The following is a 19,240-nucleotide window of genomic DNA, read 5'->3' as shown; positions in this document are numbered from 1 at the left end:
AACTGTTGCAGGATCAGGGCCTAAGTCATTCCTGATGGCTGTTTGGTGATCACTGTGAAATGAATTGATAGTAGTCCAGTTACTAGCAAACAAGTGTCTGTATCACAAACCTGTCATCTATAGTGGTAACCACTTTTACACCCTTCTTGGCAGCCTTGATCGAGAAGTCAAGACTGATTAGACATGGAAAGTAACTATCCTCTGATCTAGGGGTTGGGCAGGGTGGAATTTATGTTTTTGATGTACCTGATGTATGGATAAATAAGACACCTCACTCTCCAGAAAGAGCAGCCAGGCACCTTTCACACTGATTTTCAAAGAATTCTTTTGAAATGAGATAAAGTGGGGAAGTAGGCAGGGAATGGCTCTGAAGAGTTTTCTATTCTGTTCTTTTTAGTCTTATTTCCGGCTCATCACTATAGTAGCCAAGCACATTGATCTGGAATAAAGTGGAAGGCAGAGAGAAGTTAATGCAATATGTAAAGAGAGATATGTAAAAGGGATAATGTTGGTAGGTGGAGATAAAAGAGCAAAATATCACACAGGAAGAAAAGAACATAAGCAGTAAATAAAATAAGAAACTGAAATGAGATGACCAGGAAAGAAGCACTCAGGATGATACAAAAGGGGAAAGAGGTCGGTAATATAGGTAGAGCAAGTGGTACGTGTTTTTCGTCATAGTTATGAAAGCTTGTAAGAACCTGTCACGTTCCTATTACACTCCTCTGTGGACAAATGGCTAGATTCAGGAGGTAAAATCTTCAAACATAAGAGTTTGGACATTGTCTCTTAACTACTCAAGATAAGCCACTCTTTGGTAAACACTTGGGGGTTGTTGTTTTCCTTACAGTCCCCACTTCCCCATTAAACTAAACCAATATTTTCATACGGTAGATGTCCTAATAGCCAGGTCAACTTAAGGTCTTCATAAATTATTACAGAGCAGCTCCAATTCCATCACACCTCCTACACAAGGCTGTGTGCAAACTACAATCTAGCCCTGTGTGTTTGTGTGCCTAAAGGTAATGAGAAAGAGATTAAATTTAAAGAGCACTCGAATTTACTTAATTTAGTTCCACTGCATTTCTAAGTTCCACTGCATTTCTAAAAATACAAAAGAAATTAATAAATAGAGCAAATGGAATAGTAAAATATATATATAAACACTAGCAAAAAAAAACCATTGTAAAATTCACAAGAGGGGGAACTGACATCTATACTATTATATTCAAGAATCATAACCATAAAGACTTTGGACCTGTCCATGTTTGACAAGGAACTGTATTAAAGAGCCTGGTTTTATCTTGTAACAGCTATTTTGTGGTTGAACCAAAACCCAGATTTGAACAACTTTCTATTTTGGGGGAGTGGAGAGGGCTTGAAATCCGGATATAAACTTTGTGGCTCAAAACCATCTTTCCTTTTAATGGCAAAACACCATCTTAAATTCAGTTTTACACTCATGAACTGTAGGCAATGGAACAGAGGATGTAAAGAGGAATGGCTTTGCTTTATAAATTCACATTAGAAGAGCACTAATTCATTCTTCAAGAAGATCCAGAGTGCAGAAACATAAAGAAACTAGAGTTTGAATAAATGAATTAACAAGAGACTGATTTGAAAAGGGACAGTAATGAAAAGGTGCCTACTTGAATGACTAGCCCAGCACTTATAGAAGGAGAAAAAAAAGCATACTTACAGTATCATATAAACTATCAGGATTGGACTATAACATTTTAGCAAAATGCTTTCCTTAGAAACCTGTTATGCAATGGAAGATCATTCCTGCCCATTTTCAGTTCTGTTAAGTAACTAAAGGAGTTGGAGAGCAGCATGCCACTTTGAGGAATCAGGTGACAGCTTTGTAGTCAAAAGCAGAAAAGATGATGTAGAGATTGAGTTGCATTTTTAAGTTGAGTAGGAAAGATCAAGAAAGTTGGCAAACTCTCTGGATAGATTCTATGGCTGCCACCAAGGATCCACCCCCAACATAGGACAGAGGAGAATAGAGGAGTTCTTGGTGATCAGAACTGGCAAGCAATGGCAGCAAAAGGCTAAAATAAGACTCTAAGACAATGGAAATAGGTTGGGTGTAGCCATGAAGGACTTTGAGAATGAGGAGAACAACTCTGAATTGGAAACAAGCGTCTTTTAGGGTGAGAATGAAAGTGTTCTGGGGTGATTCAGTGTAGATATGAGGTTCTGGAAACAGAAGTTAGGTGATTTTTTTTCAAGACATAGAAGAGAGACTTGTAATACTCAAGGTACTACGTGACAAATGCTTATATGAGGGATTCAGCGGTGTGTTGAGATATTAACATGTGTGGGTTTTGAGTGTAGTAATGCAAGATGCAAAGGAACACTTGCTTTCAAAGGGTACTCCAAGTCTGTGGATCTGAAAGGAAGGTCAGAGTCGAAGGAGGCTGTTGATAAGCTGGAGATACAGCTGAAGTTATTTTAGTTGCCAAGTATTTATCTTGGTACAGAGCCAGACTACATGTATGAGACAAAGGGAAGGGCAGGGTTAGTTAAGGATGTGAAGGGAGATGAGAAATTGAGTTACTCTGGCATAAAAGTGGTAGTTAAGTTCAAGTTGTTAGTTGCCCAAGTGGGAAGAGGTATCTAGAGACTGTACAGAGCTGAGACCAGAGCAAAGTGTAGGGGGCCAACTGGTTGAGGCCAAAATTTTCAAAAGTAGATCTAGAAAATCAGGTCACTTACCTAGGAGTTAAATATGGATTAGAAATCTAACTTTAGGCTTCTACGTTTGACAGTCTGGGCCTTACCATCCAAGGCATAGTGACCTCTAGAGGCAAAAAGCAATTAGGACTATAACCAAGTGAAGAGAGAGCTAGTGACATCTGCAGGACAACTGAGGAGACTGGTGGGGTCAGTAGTGTCAAACGCTGGATGGAGGTTGTGGATAAGGTTATGAGAGGAGCTAAGATCACCTGGGAGTCACTAACCACCCTGAAGACACCTGTGAGGTTGGAAGACCAATCAGAACGAATCAAGGATGCTGTGGTTGGGAAAGAAGAAGAGAATATTTTTCTCTAGTATTTTGAGGAGAAAGGGAAATTGAATGTGGGGGGGTAGTTGCTGTTGGGGGAGTGGCGTGATGACCACATTGTATAGTCTGATAGAGGCAGACTGACAAAAGAGTTTGAGACATGGTGAGGTGAGATGCTAAGGGCGCAAGGAGGTTTGTTTGATTTTCTTTGAGGAGCAGATAATGTTAGTAAGGTCAGATATGGTGAGACAAAGATGTTGGAAATTTGGGGATTTGAGGAGAGTCAATGGTAGTAAATGCAATGTTGTTGACTGCCATGATGCCATCATACGTGGATGCATTTTTGGCATAGACCAATGTGGCAAACTCTCTGCACTGGGTGATGGGAAGAACAGAAAAGGAATCGGTTGAAAGAATCTGATAGAGTTGAAAGAATGAACACTGATTACCAGTGCTTTTGTAGATTACAAAATAATCAATACCTGTTTTTGCAGATAGAAGGGAAGCATTACAGATGGCTACATACTATTTACAGACTGTATGATAGACAAGATTTTGGTGCACCATCATTTTGTCTTTTGCTCTGAGAGCACAAGTTCATCCATTGTAGTGAGGGTTCTAGAGGGACAGAAAAACTGAGAATGTTTTTAAATGGGCAAGTTGAATGTGAGATGTGGGAAGGATGGAGTTATACGGTAGTAGAAAGTGGAAGAGAGGGTGGGATAAAAAGTAGTCCACAGAAGTCAGAGCGTAAAAAATGTTCAAGTTAATATTAGCAAAAGGAGAAATATGAACAAGGTGTTGGGTTACTGAGGAGGAGATGAAATTTATAGGGAATAACCCTTGAATCTGAGCAGGCAACTAAGTGGCTAAATTGCAGGGGGATATCCTAATTATCAGATCAAGGGATTTGGACATGCATTTGGACAGAAACAGACTGGGCCGAATTCTGCTGACAGTGGTGTGGCATTGGGGTAACCAAGAGCAGAATTTGGCCCAAACTTTCTAAGAGGGAGATGAAATTGTGGGTGATACTGTTTTCAGCTGCTGCTGAAGTGGATGTTTCTTATAAGTGGGAAGCTCAACAAGCAGAGATGATGTGATAAACTGGCAGGATTCAGAAAACAAAGGGAAATGTTGGTTAGCTGAAAAGGTAGGCAAAGTGCAGAACTTGAGAGAAGAGTGGATGGGAGGGGCAAGGACGGGCGGAGTTGAGAAGTAGTTTGTTGACAATGCTGACATTGGCAAAATCTCTAATGGACTACCTGGGAGCATAAACTCACTGGGGACCCCAAAAGCTTAACACTGACCCTGTCAACTGATCTAGTTTCTGAACACTTGTGTGGATTCTATTGTCCCTTCCGTTGGTTTTTGATAGTCAGACCTTTATTTTTTAATTGAAGATGTTCCATCCATTTGTCTGGTACAGAGTCTTCTATAAAAGACAAATGTAGTGTGCCAAATTACCTTCCAATAAACAATGGAACATTCAGGTCAGATGTCATCTAACTTGTAACTTTCAACCATTCAGTCATATCACACAGTAAGTATTTGTATTACATTTTTGGTTGTCATGAACTGGCAATATTCCTCTTCCAAGGAAGCTTGCGGTTGTTATTTGTCTTTGCGTTAGTCTCATTTGAAAATACTAGATCCTTTAAATTATTGCTTGAGAGGGTCATATTTTGCCTTTTAGTTGTTAAAAAGACTTCACATTCCTCCAACAATATAAAATGCCCTGAGGGTCAACAACCACAATATATTATGTAAAGATATGCCACACATTCTGCAGTTTGGGGTTTGGTTAAGGCAGCAAGCTATTCATAGTCAATGATATTCAAGACTGAAAAGTAATTTTTTTATTCTTCTATTTTATTGCCATAAAAACAGCTACTTTTTATATGTGGCTGGATCCTGTTCCCACTGAAGTAGTTGGCTTCAGTAGAAACAGGATTGGGACCTGGAAGGCTAAACTAAGAGCTATGAAAGGGCTTTGGGGGAAATTGTTTCTTGATCCATTTATTGATTGATTGATTGATTTACTGTGATTCATTATCATCTCTGAGTGATTTGAACTGGTGTAGAGTTGTTTTCTGCTTTGTACTGTTCCTCTTCACTAGGAGTAGCCAGGAAACAAACTGCAGCCCCAATTGTCGGTATGATCATAGTAAAGGGGATGTTGCAGCCAGCATGATTTCAGTGGGATTGCTGGGGCGGGGGGGTGGCAGGTCAGTGCAGATGTTGGCCTTAGAACTGCAGTATGGTGCAAAATCTTTTTTATTTTTCAGAAAACCTTCAGTTTTAGTTTTAAACTTATGTAACGAAACCAAACAGAAATCATAGCACCATTTCCAGACAGAGCTCTGTAACTACATTTGTTCAAAATAAATATATACCCTTCTTCAGCAGATCGCAGTTCAAGAAAAAGTGAAAATAGCCCAAATTAAAGGGACTCTGTCAAGGTAAAAAATAATGGGCTAAACCCTGAGGTGCTTACTCAGACCTCAGTTCTGCAATTCACTGCATGCAGGCTCTGTGGTGCGCCTGGACAGAGGTCCATTAATTTCACTGGGACCCATGCAGGGGCAGCAAATTGCAAAATCTGCCATTTGTTTTCACTAAGCTCTGACCCAGGCAAAACTCTCATGGACTTGAGTGAGAGTTTTGCTCAAGTTTGGTCTGATCCAATAAGCATGCATGGTGCTTTGTACAAACCATGAGCAATCCCACTTACTAGAGATGAGAGAAAGGATGGACCAATGGTTAGGACACTAATTTAGAACCAGGTTCAATTCCCTCCTCTGCTACAGACTGCCTGTGTGACCTCAGACAAGTCACTTAGTTTCTCTCTGCTTCTGTTCCCCATCTGTGAAATGCAAATATATTAAAGACTGGGGTACTGAGATAATGTGGTATTGGGGGCCCCAGGAGTACCTCAGAAAAGTGAATAGTAAGCTTAGCAATATTAGTCCCATGTTTTTAATATTGCCATACAAGTCTGCCTGTCTACTTACTATTCCATCAGAGCACCTCCCAGTCCTTAATGTACCCATCCTAACACCAGTGTAAGCCTCTCTAGGTTAATTTCACTCTCTTTCCAGTCCATTTCACTTTGTGGTTGTCCGGTCTCAAAAACAGTGCTGCTGTTTGAGTTGACAACACTGCACTGACATGTTTTTAAGTTATTAAAAAAAATTAACTGTTTTCAATGAAATTTTATAATGAAAATCCTGTCTTTTCATATTAGGCTTAGTAAATCCCTCCCTTCAAAAAATTAGAATCCAGGGCCTAAACTATGTTGACAATGTCTCTTAAGTTTTCCACTTCCGATGCTTTTTGTGTTCTATAAATCGAATTAACTGTAATAAGAAAATAATAGGACATAATGTTTGTTTTACAAGGTGATAGATCTCTTGGCAGCCTGGCAGGCTTTTTTATTGATTGATTGGTGGATAATGTCAGAGTGGATATGTCCTGAAGGTAAAAAGCTGACACTTAAATCCATGTGTGACAGATTACCATCTGTATTTGAAGACAGGTTTCTTCTGGAAATTGCAAAGATTTTCAGAAGAAAAGGGAGAAAGTGACATGAGAGAAATTTGTTGAAACCTGCCTCAACCTTTCCATGCTCTGAGAACATTTGCACAAAGCTCTGTGCTTTGTGGGCACCATGTTTTCAAGGAAAGAGGGATTTAACTTTTATTCAGCCCATCCTTGTCTGACCGATCTAGTTTTAATTTTGATAATTAAGGAAATGCCTTACTGAACAACCAAACCCACAAAACTAAATAAATGGAAAACTTTTTAAGTTGCTACTTGGTGGCTAATGATTATCATATATTATACTTAATTAGCTCCTTCGGAGGGAAAAGATGGTGATGTGGTTAAAGGAAGGGAATCAAGGAAGATGGGTTATGTGCTTGATTATTTCTTTTTCTGGCTGTTTTTTACTTCATGTGTGATGCTAGGCAAGTCACTCATCATCTCCTTTCCATCTTGGTTTTCCCATCTATAAAAAATTACCATAACAATACTTACCCAACTCACAGGAATGTTACGAAGTTTTAATGCATTGAAATTTGTAGCATGCTGACCTTTGTTGTTATCAGATGTGGGAGGCACTATATAAGCATTCAGGTATTATTTCCTCCTGAGAGATGTAAAGCAATTTACAGGCCATGAGCTATATTCTGAATTTACATTCACATGTGCAGCAATGGAACCTGCATGCATGTATCTGAAGGCAGAATATGATCGTATAGAACCTAACCAACCTCCAAAATGCAGCCACCTCAAGGTAAAACACAGCAGCTGCTGAACAGCATGCAATTGCCCTAAACGACTAGTACTTTGGGATAGGAAGTGAAGAAAATTGCATCCAAATTAAACTGTGCAATATCAACTTTAAAATGAGTAGGACTCAAAAGTAATATCCCTTGATAAATAAGGGGAAAAAATCCATTTTGCTAAAGGATTGTTCCTTGTAATGAGATTGCATAAAGACTGAGGTGGGAAAGAGGAAAACATTGGTTATTATATCAGTAAAATTCATATGAAACCCATATGGAAAAATACAATATTTTTTGCTTATATACCCCTGTTTCTCTCTTGAAGAGAGAATCTCTTAAAGAGGCAAGTATTATTATTCCATTTTACATATGGGGTAATTCAGGTAGCGAAATGTTGAGTGACTTACCCAAATTCTTAGTAGAAGTCAGTAACAAAACTGGCACTATAACTCCTGACTCCATACAATCCACTAGACCACAACCGTCCTGACGTTTTTCAGGAATAGCATAGCCTAAATTCAGACTTAGATTCCATTGCAACTCCATCGAAGCCAATGGGGTTACAACACTGGGGCTGAGGACAGAAATTGGCCCTATAGAGCTAATAAAATGTACTGAATATACACTATTTGAAATATTACAGAACTAGCCAATTTTCCTGATATTTAAAATAGCCCATGGAATATGAACAGTGCTGTTGATATGTTTACATTAATTCCTACGTGTTAAATATATTTCAGATATATTGTCAGATGATACATATATTAAATATAGTTCTATTATTTGCCATATAGTATTAATACCATGAATATTGGCCACTCTGGTCATATTTTGCATGCATGCTTATTTATTGGTGTATATTCTACATAAGTGTGCAGTACACAGCTGTGCCTTCTGCCCCGTGACAGAAGTACTGCCTAAGCAGTGTAGCCTAGTGGATAGTGCATGGGTTTGGAGCCCTGGGTTCTATTCCCTAGTCTGCTGGGTGACCTTGAGCAAGTCACATCAGTTCTCTGTGCCTCAGTTTCCCAATCTGTAAAATGGGATAATGCTATTGGCCTCCTTTCTAAAGCACTTGGAGGCCTACTAATGAAAAATGCCATATAAGAGCTAAGTATTATCATAACTCAGTGGGAGCAACTCAGTAGAGAACGCATCAGCAGACCAGAGCTCCCAACAGTCCCATGTTTTGCAGGATTGTTCCTTATTAACCCACAAACCCTTCCTTCCTGTCAGGGGAGCCAGGCCAAACCTGAGCAGCACTGCAATTCCATGCACTGGGGCCAGGCAGCAACACCTGGAGTGGGGAGCCAAGTCCAGCCAGCCCTGTGGGACAGGTGCCACATGAGCTGCCACTCCAGGGTGAGTGTGGCTAGGGTCACTCTGGAACTCCCATCCCAGGGGCTTCCCTCCATCCCACCTTACCCCTCCAGGACCTTCCACCACCACCAGGGATACCACCCAACACCGTCCCACACACACACACGAGCCTCTCATCCCCCCACGAGGGCAGGACTGTCCCGTTTTAGCCTCTTCGAATGTTGGGAAGTATGGAAGACTAATATCTATATCAGCAAGGGCAATTGTAGTAACAAGATTTTCAAATGATTGGCAACTTTTAAAGGCAGAAGAGCAAGGTCTGGTCAATACTTAAAACTTAGGTTGACATAGGTCCAGCACTGAGGTGTGTGAAAAACTCCACATCCCTAACTGCCATAGCTGTGGTACAGCTGCAGCTCGGTCAATGGAAGAATGCTTCTGTTGACCTAGCTACCATCACTCAAGGAGGGGGAGTCCCTACAGTGATAGGAAAACCCTTCCATTGCTGTAGTCTGCATCTACACTATGGGATTACAGCAACATATAACTATGGCATCGGAGCTATGCCACCATAGCGTAGACGTGGCCTGACACAGAGAGATGGTACGACAGTGACATGGGGAAAGAGAAACTGTTAGGAAAAATTAGCAAGATAGTCCACTCCCTGGACAAATTAGATGTAATTATCCAGGACCGGGGCAGCGAAAGTGTGAGGTAACACCTCTGCAATGGAAATATTATGGGGGCTCCACCTCCATATAAACTCATGCATACCAGCGGGCTGAAGGGGTGAGAGAGAGGTGAGATAGTGGATGTCGCAGGGCCCAGGGAGGAGGAGAGGCAAGAGCAGGACCCAGAGGGGCTGGAGCAGATGCTGCGGGACCTAGGACCAGGGAGCTAGTGTAAATGGTGAATTCTCTGTAACTTGAAGTCTTTAAATCGTGATTTGAGGACTTCAATCACTCAGCCAAAGGTTAGGGGTCTATTTCAGGAGTGGGCGAGGTTCTGTGGCCTGCAATGTGCAAGAGGTCAGACTAGATGATCATGATGGTTCCTTCTGACCTTAAAGTCTATGAGTCTTATGAGGGGCTGGAATGGACCCGCAATCCTGTAGGAACCCCTGCGACCCTCCTTTCCAGCCTGAAGCTGGTTGGTTCCCTCCCCCTCCAACTGAGTATCAGTACCTCCTGTCACCCCCCCCTCCTATCCCTCTGCCTCCCTTGTCCCGTCATGGATATTCTAATATTGGCCTTATTAGTCCTGATAATCTGTCATTAATCAATGTAACACGGGGTGTGAAGTTTTTGTAACCATTTGAGCTTGGTCTTGGAGTACATTGTTTTCTGGGTGTGATAGCATTTTAAAACTGTAAAGGGTTAGACAGACACATGCAGTTCAAATATTTGTCCAGCCATTGAAATGAAGAGCCTCACTTCCAGCATACAAGCTTGCTTTGTAAATTGTTGTCAGGTATCTGTCTAAGAGAGAAGTGGTGATTGCACATTGATTGCCCTTTCAGTGCCTTTTAACCAGCTTATGTAAAGTTTTAAATTATATGATATCCAAAAAACCTGTACTTTTTAATTTATTCTCCTGCATATAGCAAGGCAAAATTTTGGCTGTGTAAACACACACACACACACACACTCACACACTCACACACAAATCTGATCCAAACCAGGTCCTTCCAAACATTTGCAAACCTACACGAATTATGCTGAGCAGATCTTAGTCACACAGCATCAGTCATCTCCATTCATCTTCACAAAAACATGAAAAGAAAAACAACAAATGACTGGCAGTTCCCTCTGGTCAATTTGAAGCCATGCAACTTATCACAAGACATTTGTGTTTTCTGTTCCTTTTTTTAAAACTGTCCCCTCCACCCGACTCCCAGTTTAAGTTCCTAAGACAATTGAGGACAATCCTATGCATAAAGCAATTCTACATTTCAGAATCGTATTTCCTCTCCCTACTCCATTCATCTACAATTAGTTTGTAAGGATTATAAAGAATAGATGAAGCTTTACAAAATGTTTACAAAAAAGCAGCATTTAAAAAAATGTACTTGGATTCATTCACCAAAATAGTGGGCCATTCGCAAAAGATTAAGACCCTGATCCTGCATTCGGATCACATATACAGACCCTTCATAACTGATTTTGGCAGGGGAGTCCGAAAGGGTGTAGGCTCTGCAGTAGCAGAAGAATGGCAGGATTTGAGCCGCAACTTAAAAATGTAGTTTGAGATGGGCCTGAGCTGCAAAGTCTGAATCTTTACTTTTCCCCACTTCAGGGGTGTTCCAAAGAAACCGGGTTTTGGTTTGTTCCCCAAGACAGAAATAGGGGGCAGCTTGTAAAATTTTATTCTGGGTCCAAAATCTTCCAATGGTTTGGGTTGTTTGGATGCAGGAGTTTTGATCTCTGCCCATATCTAAATCTAATAGTTAAATTTATTTCTCCTAAAATATAATGATATCATTCAAGATGATTTTTCTACCTTTGTATTAACCACATTTTAAAATTTTATTTTATCTTAATTTTATAAAAATTGAGAGAGAAAAATGGGACAATTCGGGAGCTAATGGGACTTATTTAGAAGCTTGGGTGCAGAAGCTGTTGACTATGCCCCTCCTTCCACAAAATAATAAATATGACCTGATATTCCTTTGATTAGTAAATTCTAATGCCCTAGTGGTTTTTATCTATAGTGTATTTTCCATTTCTACCTTGCTACATATTCCTCAATGTTTATAATTCAGCGTTTGTGGTGTGTCAATCATGTGGATGAGTAAAGGATCTCTTAATGATGCTGACTTACTGCAATAAAAAAAGAGCCTTCAGGGTTTCATTATTAATAATTATAAACCCATCACACACCTTAGCCTGCATATTTTAAATGAATGGCAGGTTGTCTGAGCAAAGCAATCTCCAAACACTTCAGTTTTCAAGGCACTTTAAGACCCACCCCCTGGGAAGAGTGCACCATTTCTGCATTTTCACATTCCTTGGGATACTGCAGAACAAAAAGCTGTGGAAAGAGAAAAAGAGAGAGAACTGAAACCTCTTGAATGTAATCTCTGTTACCACCTGAAAATGATACGCACTGAAATCAAATGCAGTTGATAGTCCTCATTCAGGCAAAGCTCCATTAACTTCACTGGGATGTTTGACTGAGTAACAAGTGCAGGAATTTTCCTAAATGTCGGGTATTCAGTGATCAATTCCCACCAGGTATTATTTTTCCTTCCATGATTTATGTGAATATAGAAGATTCCGCGAAGGATAGACATTTTTTTGGAGCCTTGGTGCAATTCACATCAGCCACTTGGACACACTGAGGTTGGGCACCAATCAGTTTAAAGATAAATGGGGCCCTCACCCTTTCACACAAGTAGGACCATTTGTTATTTTCACATGCCTCATAACAAGAGTTATTTATAGCTGTGGAAAGAAAAATAGTGGGGATATAGGCTTGGTGCAATTTATATGAACCGGTCAGACATGATATGGTTGGATACTGTTCACTTTCAAGTGAAATGCAGCAATGCTCTGCCCTCCATAGAGTGAAATAATTTTTACATGCCTTGTCAATCTCGTTATGCCCATGGAAAGAAATACAGTGAAAGCAGAGACATGGCGCTATTTATCCTTTTTAGAATGTTTTTGCAGTTAACAGTTTTGACCTCCATTGTGTTTTGAAGGTCCTGGTTTCGAAAGGCCGCATGAAAACTCACCCCCACAGCCAGTATTTCAACTAAAAGGACTAAAAAGGACCAAAGTCATGTGGGGGATAGGGGAGAGGTTCTCCTTCTTTGGACTCTCTCTTCTTTGGACAAATCCTGATCCAGATTCTCTGCTGGTATAAATTTGAAAAGCTGTATTTTTAATGGAGCTCCACTGATTTACACCAGCTTAAGATCTTACCCTCTGATTCAGAAAAGTTCTATTTAGATCCTATATCATCTTCACAGACCCTGAAAGGAAAGCTAAATGCTACTAGAATTTGGTATCGAACATGGTGAAATACAGTGGTCATCAGTCAGTCCTTCTCCACAGTTACCCCCCATGTTGTCTGAGACTCAGCAGTGATTTCCTGTTCAGAGTACATATGCTCAGAATATAGAGCAATGTAGCAGCTCAGATATCACAGTGTGTTTACCATAAGTAAGAGATACCTTCTTCATGATGGGTAACTACTATGTGTACAGCACATGACATGTTATAGTTAACATATACCTCTACCTTGATATAACGCTGTCCTTGGGAGCCAAAAAATCTTACCACGTTATAGGTGAAACCGTGTTATATTGAACTTGCTTTGATCCACCGTAGTGCGCAGCCCCACCCACCCGGAGCACTGCTTTACAATGTTATATCCGAATTCGTGTTATATCAGGTCGCGTTATATCAGGGTAGAGATGTATAATCTGGAATTCCTTTCTGGCTAAGATTTTTATCTCCGCTTGGAGATTTTTATAATCTGTAGTTATATATACCCTAGAAAAGCTTGATGGTTGGGATCTCCTCGTCTTGCACAGTGATGGTCTTTCATCATGAGATCTGTAAAGCAATCCCAACTGTGCAGAATGGGATTGGAAAGAATCATTAATAAGACTGGAAACACTTGCAGAGGAAATAAGTCAGTAGGACTTGTGATGTATTGTTGTTGTTTTTATTGAGACGGGACTGTTTTAGCCACAATTTGACATCAAATGGGATCTGTCTCCAGTCTTTAGGGCCATAATCTTCTGAAGTGCAGTCCAGGGTTTCTCTTTGCTAAAGGCCAACATTTTCAGATTTGGAAGCCTAAAGCTACTGTTTTAGACACCTGACTTCAGGCACTCAAGTTTGAAAATGTATAGCCAAAGAACTCACTCCAATTGTTTTTTACACTGATTCAACCTGGAAAGCTCAGCTTGCATGTAACATGCAAGTAAGGTTTCTTCTGTTAACTCAGTTTTATAGGTGTTTTGCCTACGCACAAAGAATTCAACTAGCCTTCCAAAAATCACATAAGGATTGATTCTGCCATTACTCCCACTGAGTAGTATCTTATTCTATGAATAGTCCCTTTGAAATCAATAGGACAACTTGCAATGTAAGTACTACTCCACGTTAATAATAGGGTTTAAGAATCGAGCCCACAGTAAGGCTCACCCTTACGCCCAGAATTTTTAGTATCAACCCACTGGATCACAATGTCTTCCTCCTTTGTACTTGTCATATAAGTATCAAATGAGAAAACTCTTCTAACTGCAAATGCAGTGCAAGTATCTGCCTCCTTTACTCACACTGAATAGTACCTCACTCTGTTGTCTCCATACACCTGGAGAAAGAGTGAGAGAATCTGGCTCTCAGTGATTAAAAGTTATATATACTGTACATGATCCAGGTTTAAGTTCTAACACAGTTATTCTTCTGCTGTCATATTTTGTTGCTGTATATATTACACAGTAACAGGCATAACTACTTATATGTACCTCCCTACATTTTCACAGTAATTACGTGTCTTTTTAAGGATTTATTTACTTGTTTGCTTATTACAGGTACTAATAATAATTTAACCAAGCATTTCTTTAAAAAAATCACCTCAAAATCTTCCTCTCTCTCCTATATTTCCAAGTAATTCTTTCTAACTGCACCAGCTCACTCAACAGCCCTATTCATATCTTTGGCAGATTTCCATTTCTATGCAATCATTCTTTTAACACCTAGACTTGCTCTTAGCAGGATTTGTTTTTTAAATGGCCAATTGATATTCCTAAAAGTTTCCAAGTTTGCTGGTAAGAGGCTTCCTGGATCACTGGGAAAATCACTCTCCAAGATCATGTCAGGTCTTGTTTCCTTCACAGAAGAATATGCTGGGGTGTGTGTGTGTGTGTGTGTGTGTGTGTGTGTGTGTGTGTGTGTGTGTGTGTGTGTGTGTGTGTGTGTGTGTGTGTAACATGTTACCTCGCCTGTCGTATACAATCTCAAAGAAAGGCATATAGTTAGCTCTTTTGTTCCCTTTAACAATTAGCTGTTTTCTAATGAGTTGTGAACCCACAGTCCTTACTCTGGGAGAAGACATCTAAAATGGCAAATATTGCAATGGAGGTTCAGGGAAGTATGATGGTTCTGTTATGCAAGGCTTAACAGGATGGAGAAGGGAGAAAGCTTTTCTTAGAAAAGTTGGGGCAGGGAAGTAGACAAAGCTTGACAAAGGAAGCAGATCTGTTCTGACAGAGCCCTTCACAACACTTCGGTAATTATTTTAAGTGACACACACTTGATCCTGCACTTCATATATGCACATGACTCCCAAATGGAGTTAATGTGAATATTGCATGCATAAGCAAGCGACAAACAACATCATGCACTAATTCAAAGTCTGCCCTGCATTAACAGTGAATTAGGAAAGGTAGACACAGGTACTAATGGTATTCAGTGGACCCTGTATTTACACTGGAGGCAAAAATCACATATTTTCTTAAGTGGTGTTGTAGCTGTGTCAGTCCCAGGATATTAGAGAGACAAGGTGGGTGAGGTAATACCTTTTATTGGACCAACTCTGTTCCCTTTAACAGAGTTGGTCTGAAAATTTGTCCCTTCCACCAATGGAGGTTTGTCCAGTACAAGATATTACTTCACTCATCTTGTGTGTCTCATATTTTTTAATCATTTTTTCAATTTTTCATGTGAATTTAGTTCCTAATAAAAGTTCTAAACTGACAGCTATGGAGGCTGAAGTCTTCTGTGTATCCACAGGAGCAGGTATGTCTGGGCAGCAGAAGCATATGCAGCCCTGCCTATTTCCATCAAAGTACCTCAGTCAGATTGATCTAAAGGTACCACCTCTATGAGACAGAAGTAGTTCAGTCTCCAAGACCATTCAATCCTTCACCTCTGTTAGCATTGCCAATAAGGGTGGGAAGAGGGAATGTTTTGGTGATATTATTTCTAAAGACAAGGTAGGTGAGGTAATATCTTTTATTGGACCAACTTCTGCTGGTGAGAGAGACAAGATTTGGAGCTTGCACAGAGCTGTCTTCAGGTCTGTGTAACTCAAAAGCTTGTCTCTTTCTCACCAACAGAAGTTGGTCTGATAAAAGATATTATCTCACCCACTTTGTATCTCTAATATCCTGGGACCGACACAGCTACACCAACACTGCATACATAGTATTTCTAATCAGACAGCTGTCTAGTTGAGAACTGGACAAGCTTGCATATTCCTATCATTATTCTAGAAAGTAAACTAATCTTTTCCCATCCGTCCCTTACAGACATTGATGAGTGCTTGGTAAACAATGGTGGCTGTGACCATTTCTGCCGAAACACTGTTGGTAGCTTTGAATGCAGCTGCCAGAAGGGCTATAAACTACTAACAGATGAACGAACCTGCCAAGGTAATATTCTTTTACTCTGTTTTTATAAAGTGAATCTTTAATTTGAATGAATCTATTTGTTTTTAAATCATTTCTATTGCAGATTGTAATCACAAGTCATAGAATTTTAAGCCAGAGAAGACCTATTAGGTAGCTATTCTCTAGGGGCTGATACAGGAGTTTTTTTAGTGTCATTTCTAGTGCTATGTCCAGTCTAGGTTTTAATGTCTCTAGTAATAGGAATGGCATGCAATTGCAGTAAGTCTAGCTGAAGCATAAGCATCAGTGTGGTATAGTGGGATAAACACAGGTTAGGGAGCCCTGAGTTCTAATCCAAGTTCTCCTCTAATTTGCTGTGTGTCATTGTGCAACTCCTATAACCTTTCTGGGACTCGTATTTATCTCAGTTACACTGGGTTAAATTCAGAGAAGGCCAATGGGTTTATAGTATTGGAACTGAGATAAGAATCTGGCCTCTGTCTTAATCCCCCATCTGTAAAATGAGGATAAAGAGACTTACTTACATACCTCACAGGGATACTGTGAGAATTAAAAAAAACACTTCATATATTTTATATTGATTATTTGCTGCATGTATTGTCATTGGTCAGATGAGTCACATGGTATTGTTTCTGTTCCTCGACTAGATGAGCACATACTCATTTCCAACAAACTCATGCATGCACCTTTACAATTCAATTTCTGCAAATATTCGTGCAAATAAAACGCGACTGCTAACCTGTTCCCAGGAGATAATAGAAAAGGTGAATGTATGTGGCCAGAGGGCGGGTAATTTAAAAATGTGAGGAAATATTCATGGAAATTGTTTTGCAGGAGATGCCCAACTCTATTACTAAGTGAATGTTTGCATAGCGTTTGGAATGTGTAACGGGATATATATAGTACTAAACAGTATTATTATTTTGGGGTTTCCAATACTTCCCCATTACTCATCAACAAAAAGAAGGGAGAACTGTTTTTAAGGATACACAAGCAATTTCAAAAGACTTTCCATTGCATCTCATTGGTACTGCCACTGTCTGGAAAGCCTACCTCACCCTAACTGTGTGGTTAGACACAGGGGAGTCACAGCAAAGTTGACTAGTGCTGGGCAAAGCACAGACTGGCACAGTTTGTGCCATGTGACCAGACAGAAATAGCCCTGCAGGATTGTGTCAGACAAGGACAGTTTGGCAGGTGTGGAATTAGCCACTAAAAATAGGGACAACAATTTTTTAAAAGGAAGACTCTCTTCATCTCACAATTAGGTGTGGAGGTAATAGATTTAACAGCCATGATAGAAAACAGTAATTCATAGTAATACTTGAAACCCAGGAGTCTGGATCTTCTCTCACTCTGGTTTAAATAGAATGTCACTCCACTGAAGCCAATGTAATGACACCAGAGTAAAACTTGAGAGAGAAATCAAGCCTCATTTTTCTGCTATGCAGGCTCTGGCACAAAGGAAGAGAAGGACTGGATTTATTTGTATAAAGCTGACGGTCATGATTGAAAGATTTATCAATGGACTTTTAAATGTTCCTACAAATAATGATGAGATATTTTGGGTGCTGACAGGAAAATGAAGGCATCACTTCAACAGTCAGAACTTGTTCACCTGCGTTTGGTTTATCCATGTGCCTGGGTTTCTGAAAGAGGGTGTTGATAATGCACATTTATATTTAGGATGCCATTAACAAAACTATATTTAAGGGGGTGATTTTTTTCCGCCATTTTAAAATCCTCCTTTTATTTGCTCACAACTTTCTCAATCCACATCCCTTTTGGTCTGATATATGTGATTAAAGTGCTGTTAAACATTTAAATGAATAAAAAAATATTAAATTGATTTGGATTAGTTTTATCCTCTTAGTTTGCATAATTGATATTAGAATTTGACAAAATAAAAATATATGTACTGTTACTAAGAAGAATTGATTAGTACTACATATTACAGCTGACCCGTTTGTAATTTGCCAAAACGTAATATATTTTAAAATCAATTAAAAAAGTGTAAAGACACAAGTTTTGGCTACCCTTCCTAAAGTGGTATCTTCTTCCTGTCATGTAATCAGACAGGGTGCTGGCCTGAAAATATGCACATTTTTCATTTCCAGTGGTCTGAGGTGGGGTGGGAGGCACTTTGTATCCTCTGGCCAATGCATTGACTGGACATGTCAATTTGCTCCTAATCTATTGCTGTAGCAGGTACATCACTACAAGTCCAAAGGATTCCTGGGACAGAGAAATTGCTCCAGTCACAGAAGTTTTGGTTCATCATAGTATGAAATGGGGGAGAAGCAAGTTTTTTCCTGTTTGATGCCTGAGGTATTTAGGCCCTAAAGACAGATTACAACAATACAGTATGATGCTTGCTTCGAGGAAGAGGGTGATTTGTGATTATTTAGCTCCTGTCTGGTGCTTCAAGAGATAATTGGTGAACTCATGCAATCAGTATGACTGCTGATGATGAATGAAGGGAAGCTAATAGAGATCAAGGAATCACTGAAGTGTGACTCACCTGTATTTTGTTTTGTACTCTGTGGAGAAAATCTAGTCAGTGGAAATGGTTATAGCTTTAAATGGTAGGCACTGGAGAAAAAAGTGATCTGAGGTTGGTGACTGTTGCATTATAAATCTTTCTGGTTTTTCTGGTAATTGCTGGGAAAGGCTAACCTTAAAAGTGTTGTTGAGACATTCATAGAAGCTTATTTTGGGTGGTTTAGACCTTTCAAAGTGTGAATCACAGAGCTTTAATTTCTGTTTATGGAAGAGCATGTTGTCGTTCATGTTTACAATTTTAAATTCATTTTTCCTATTCTTAATGGTTATTATTGTTGTTGTTGTTGTAACTTTTATTTTGCATTTAATATTGCCTTCCATCTGAAGATCTCATTTTATAAGGAAAGAATAATTTCGGTTACGAATTAGTATATTTGAAGAGTTGATTTGGGAATCAGTAATGAAGGGAATGTGTTTGTTGCTCTGTTTTATTCAGAATCAATGTATCTTTTTTGGTTTTAGTCCTGTTCTAAATGCATCTGGTTTAGATGGCCCCTTAATTTGGAAAGTTATTATAGAGGCTCATCTGCAGATTAAGGTACTGATCCTGCAATCCTTAGACAAAATGCTACAGGGTCAGGCTCTGATTGTGTCCATGAGTATTAGTTTCTTAGTTACAGAAAAGTACCAGTAGAAGCAGTGGCGGATTAGCCACTGGGCCGATGGGGCCCGTGCCCAGGATCCCCGGCC

General features: G+C 39.7%; 1 protein-coding gene across 4 annotated transcripts in view; it reads left to right on the top strand.

Moving 5' to 3' along the window:
- Window positions 1–19,240, top strand: part of SCUBE1 (signal peptide, CUB domain and EGF like domain containing 1) — a 295,072-nt gene that overhangs the window by 192,496 nt on the left and 83,336 nt on the right. For all 4 annotated transcript variants that reach the window (XM_034783550.1, XM_034783551.1, XM_034783542.1 and 1 more), the window contains one exon: window positions 15,887–16,009. In XM_034783550.1, the coding sequence (XP_034639441.1) occupies window positions 15,887–16,009 (123 nt within the window). The remainder of the gene's footprint in view (window positions 1–15,886; window positions 16,010–19,240) is intronic.

The sequence above is a fragment of the Trachemys scripta genome, chromosome 1, assembly GCF_013100865.1.
Source record: "Trachemys scripta elegans isolate TJP31775 chromosome 1, CAS_Tse_1.0, whole genome shotgun sequence".
NCBI lineage: Eukaryota > Metazoa > Chordata > Testudines > Emydidae > Trachemys > Trachemys scripta.
The sequence above is the reverse complement of the archived record's forward strand: the minus strand, read 5'-3'. Positions and strand labels throughout refer to the sequence as shown.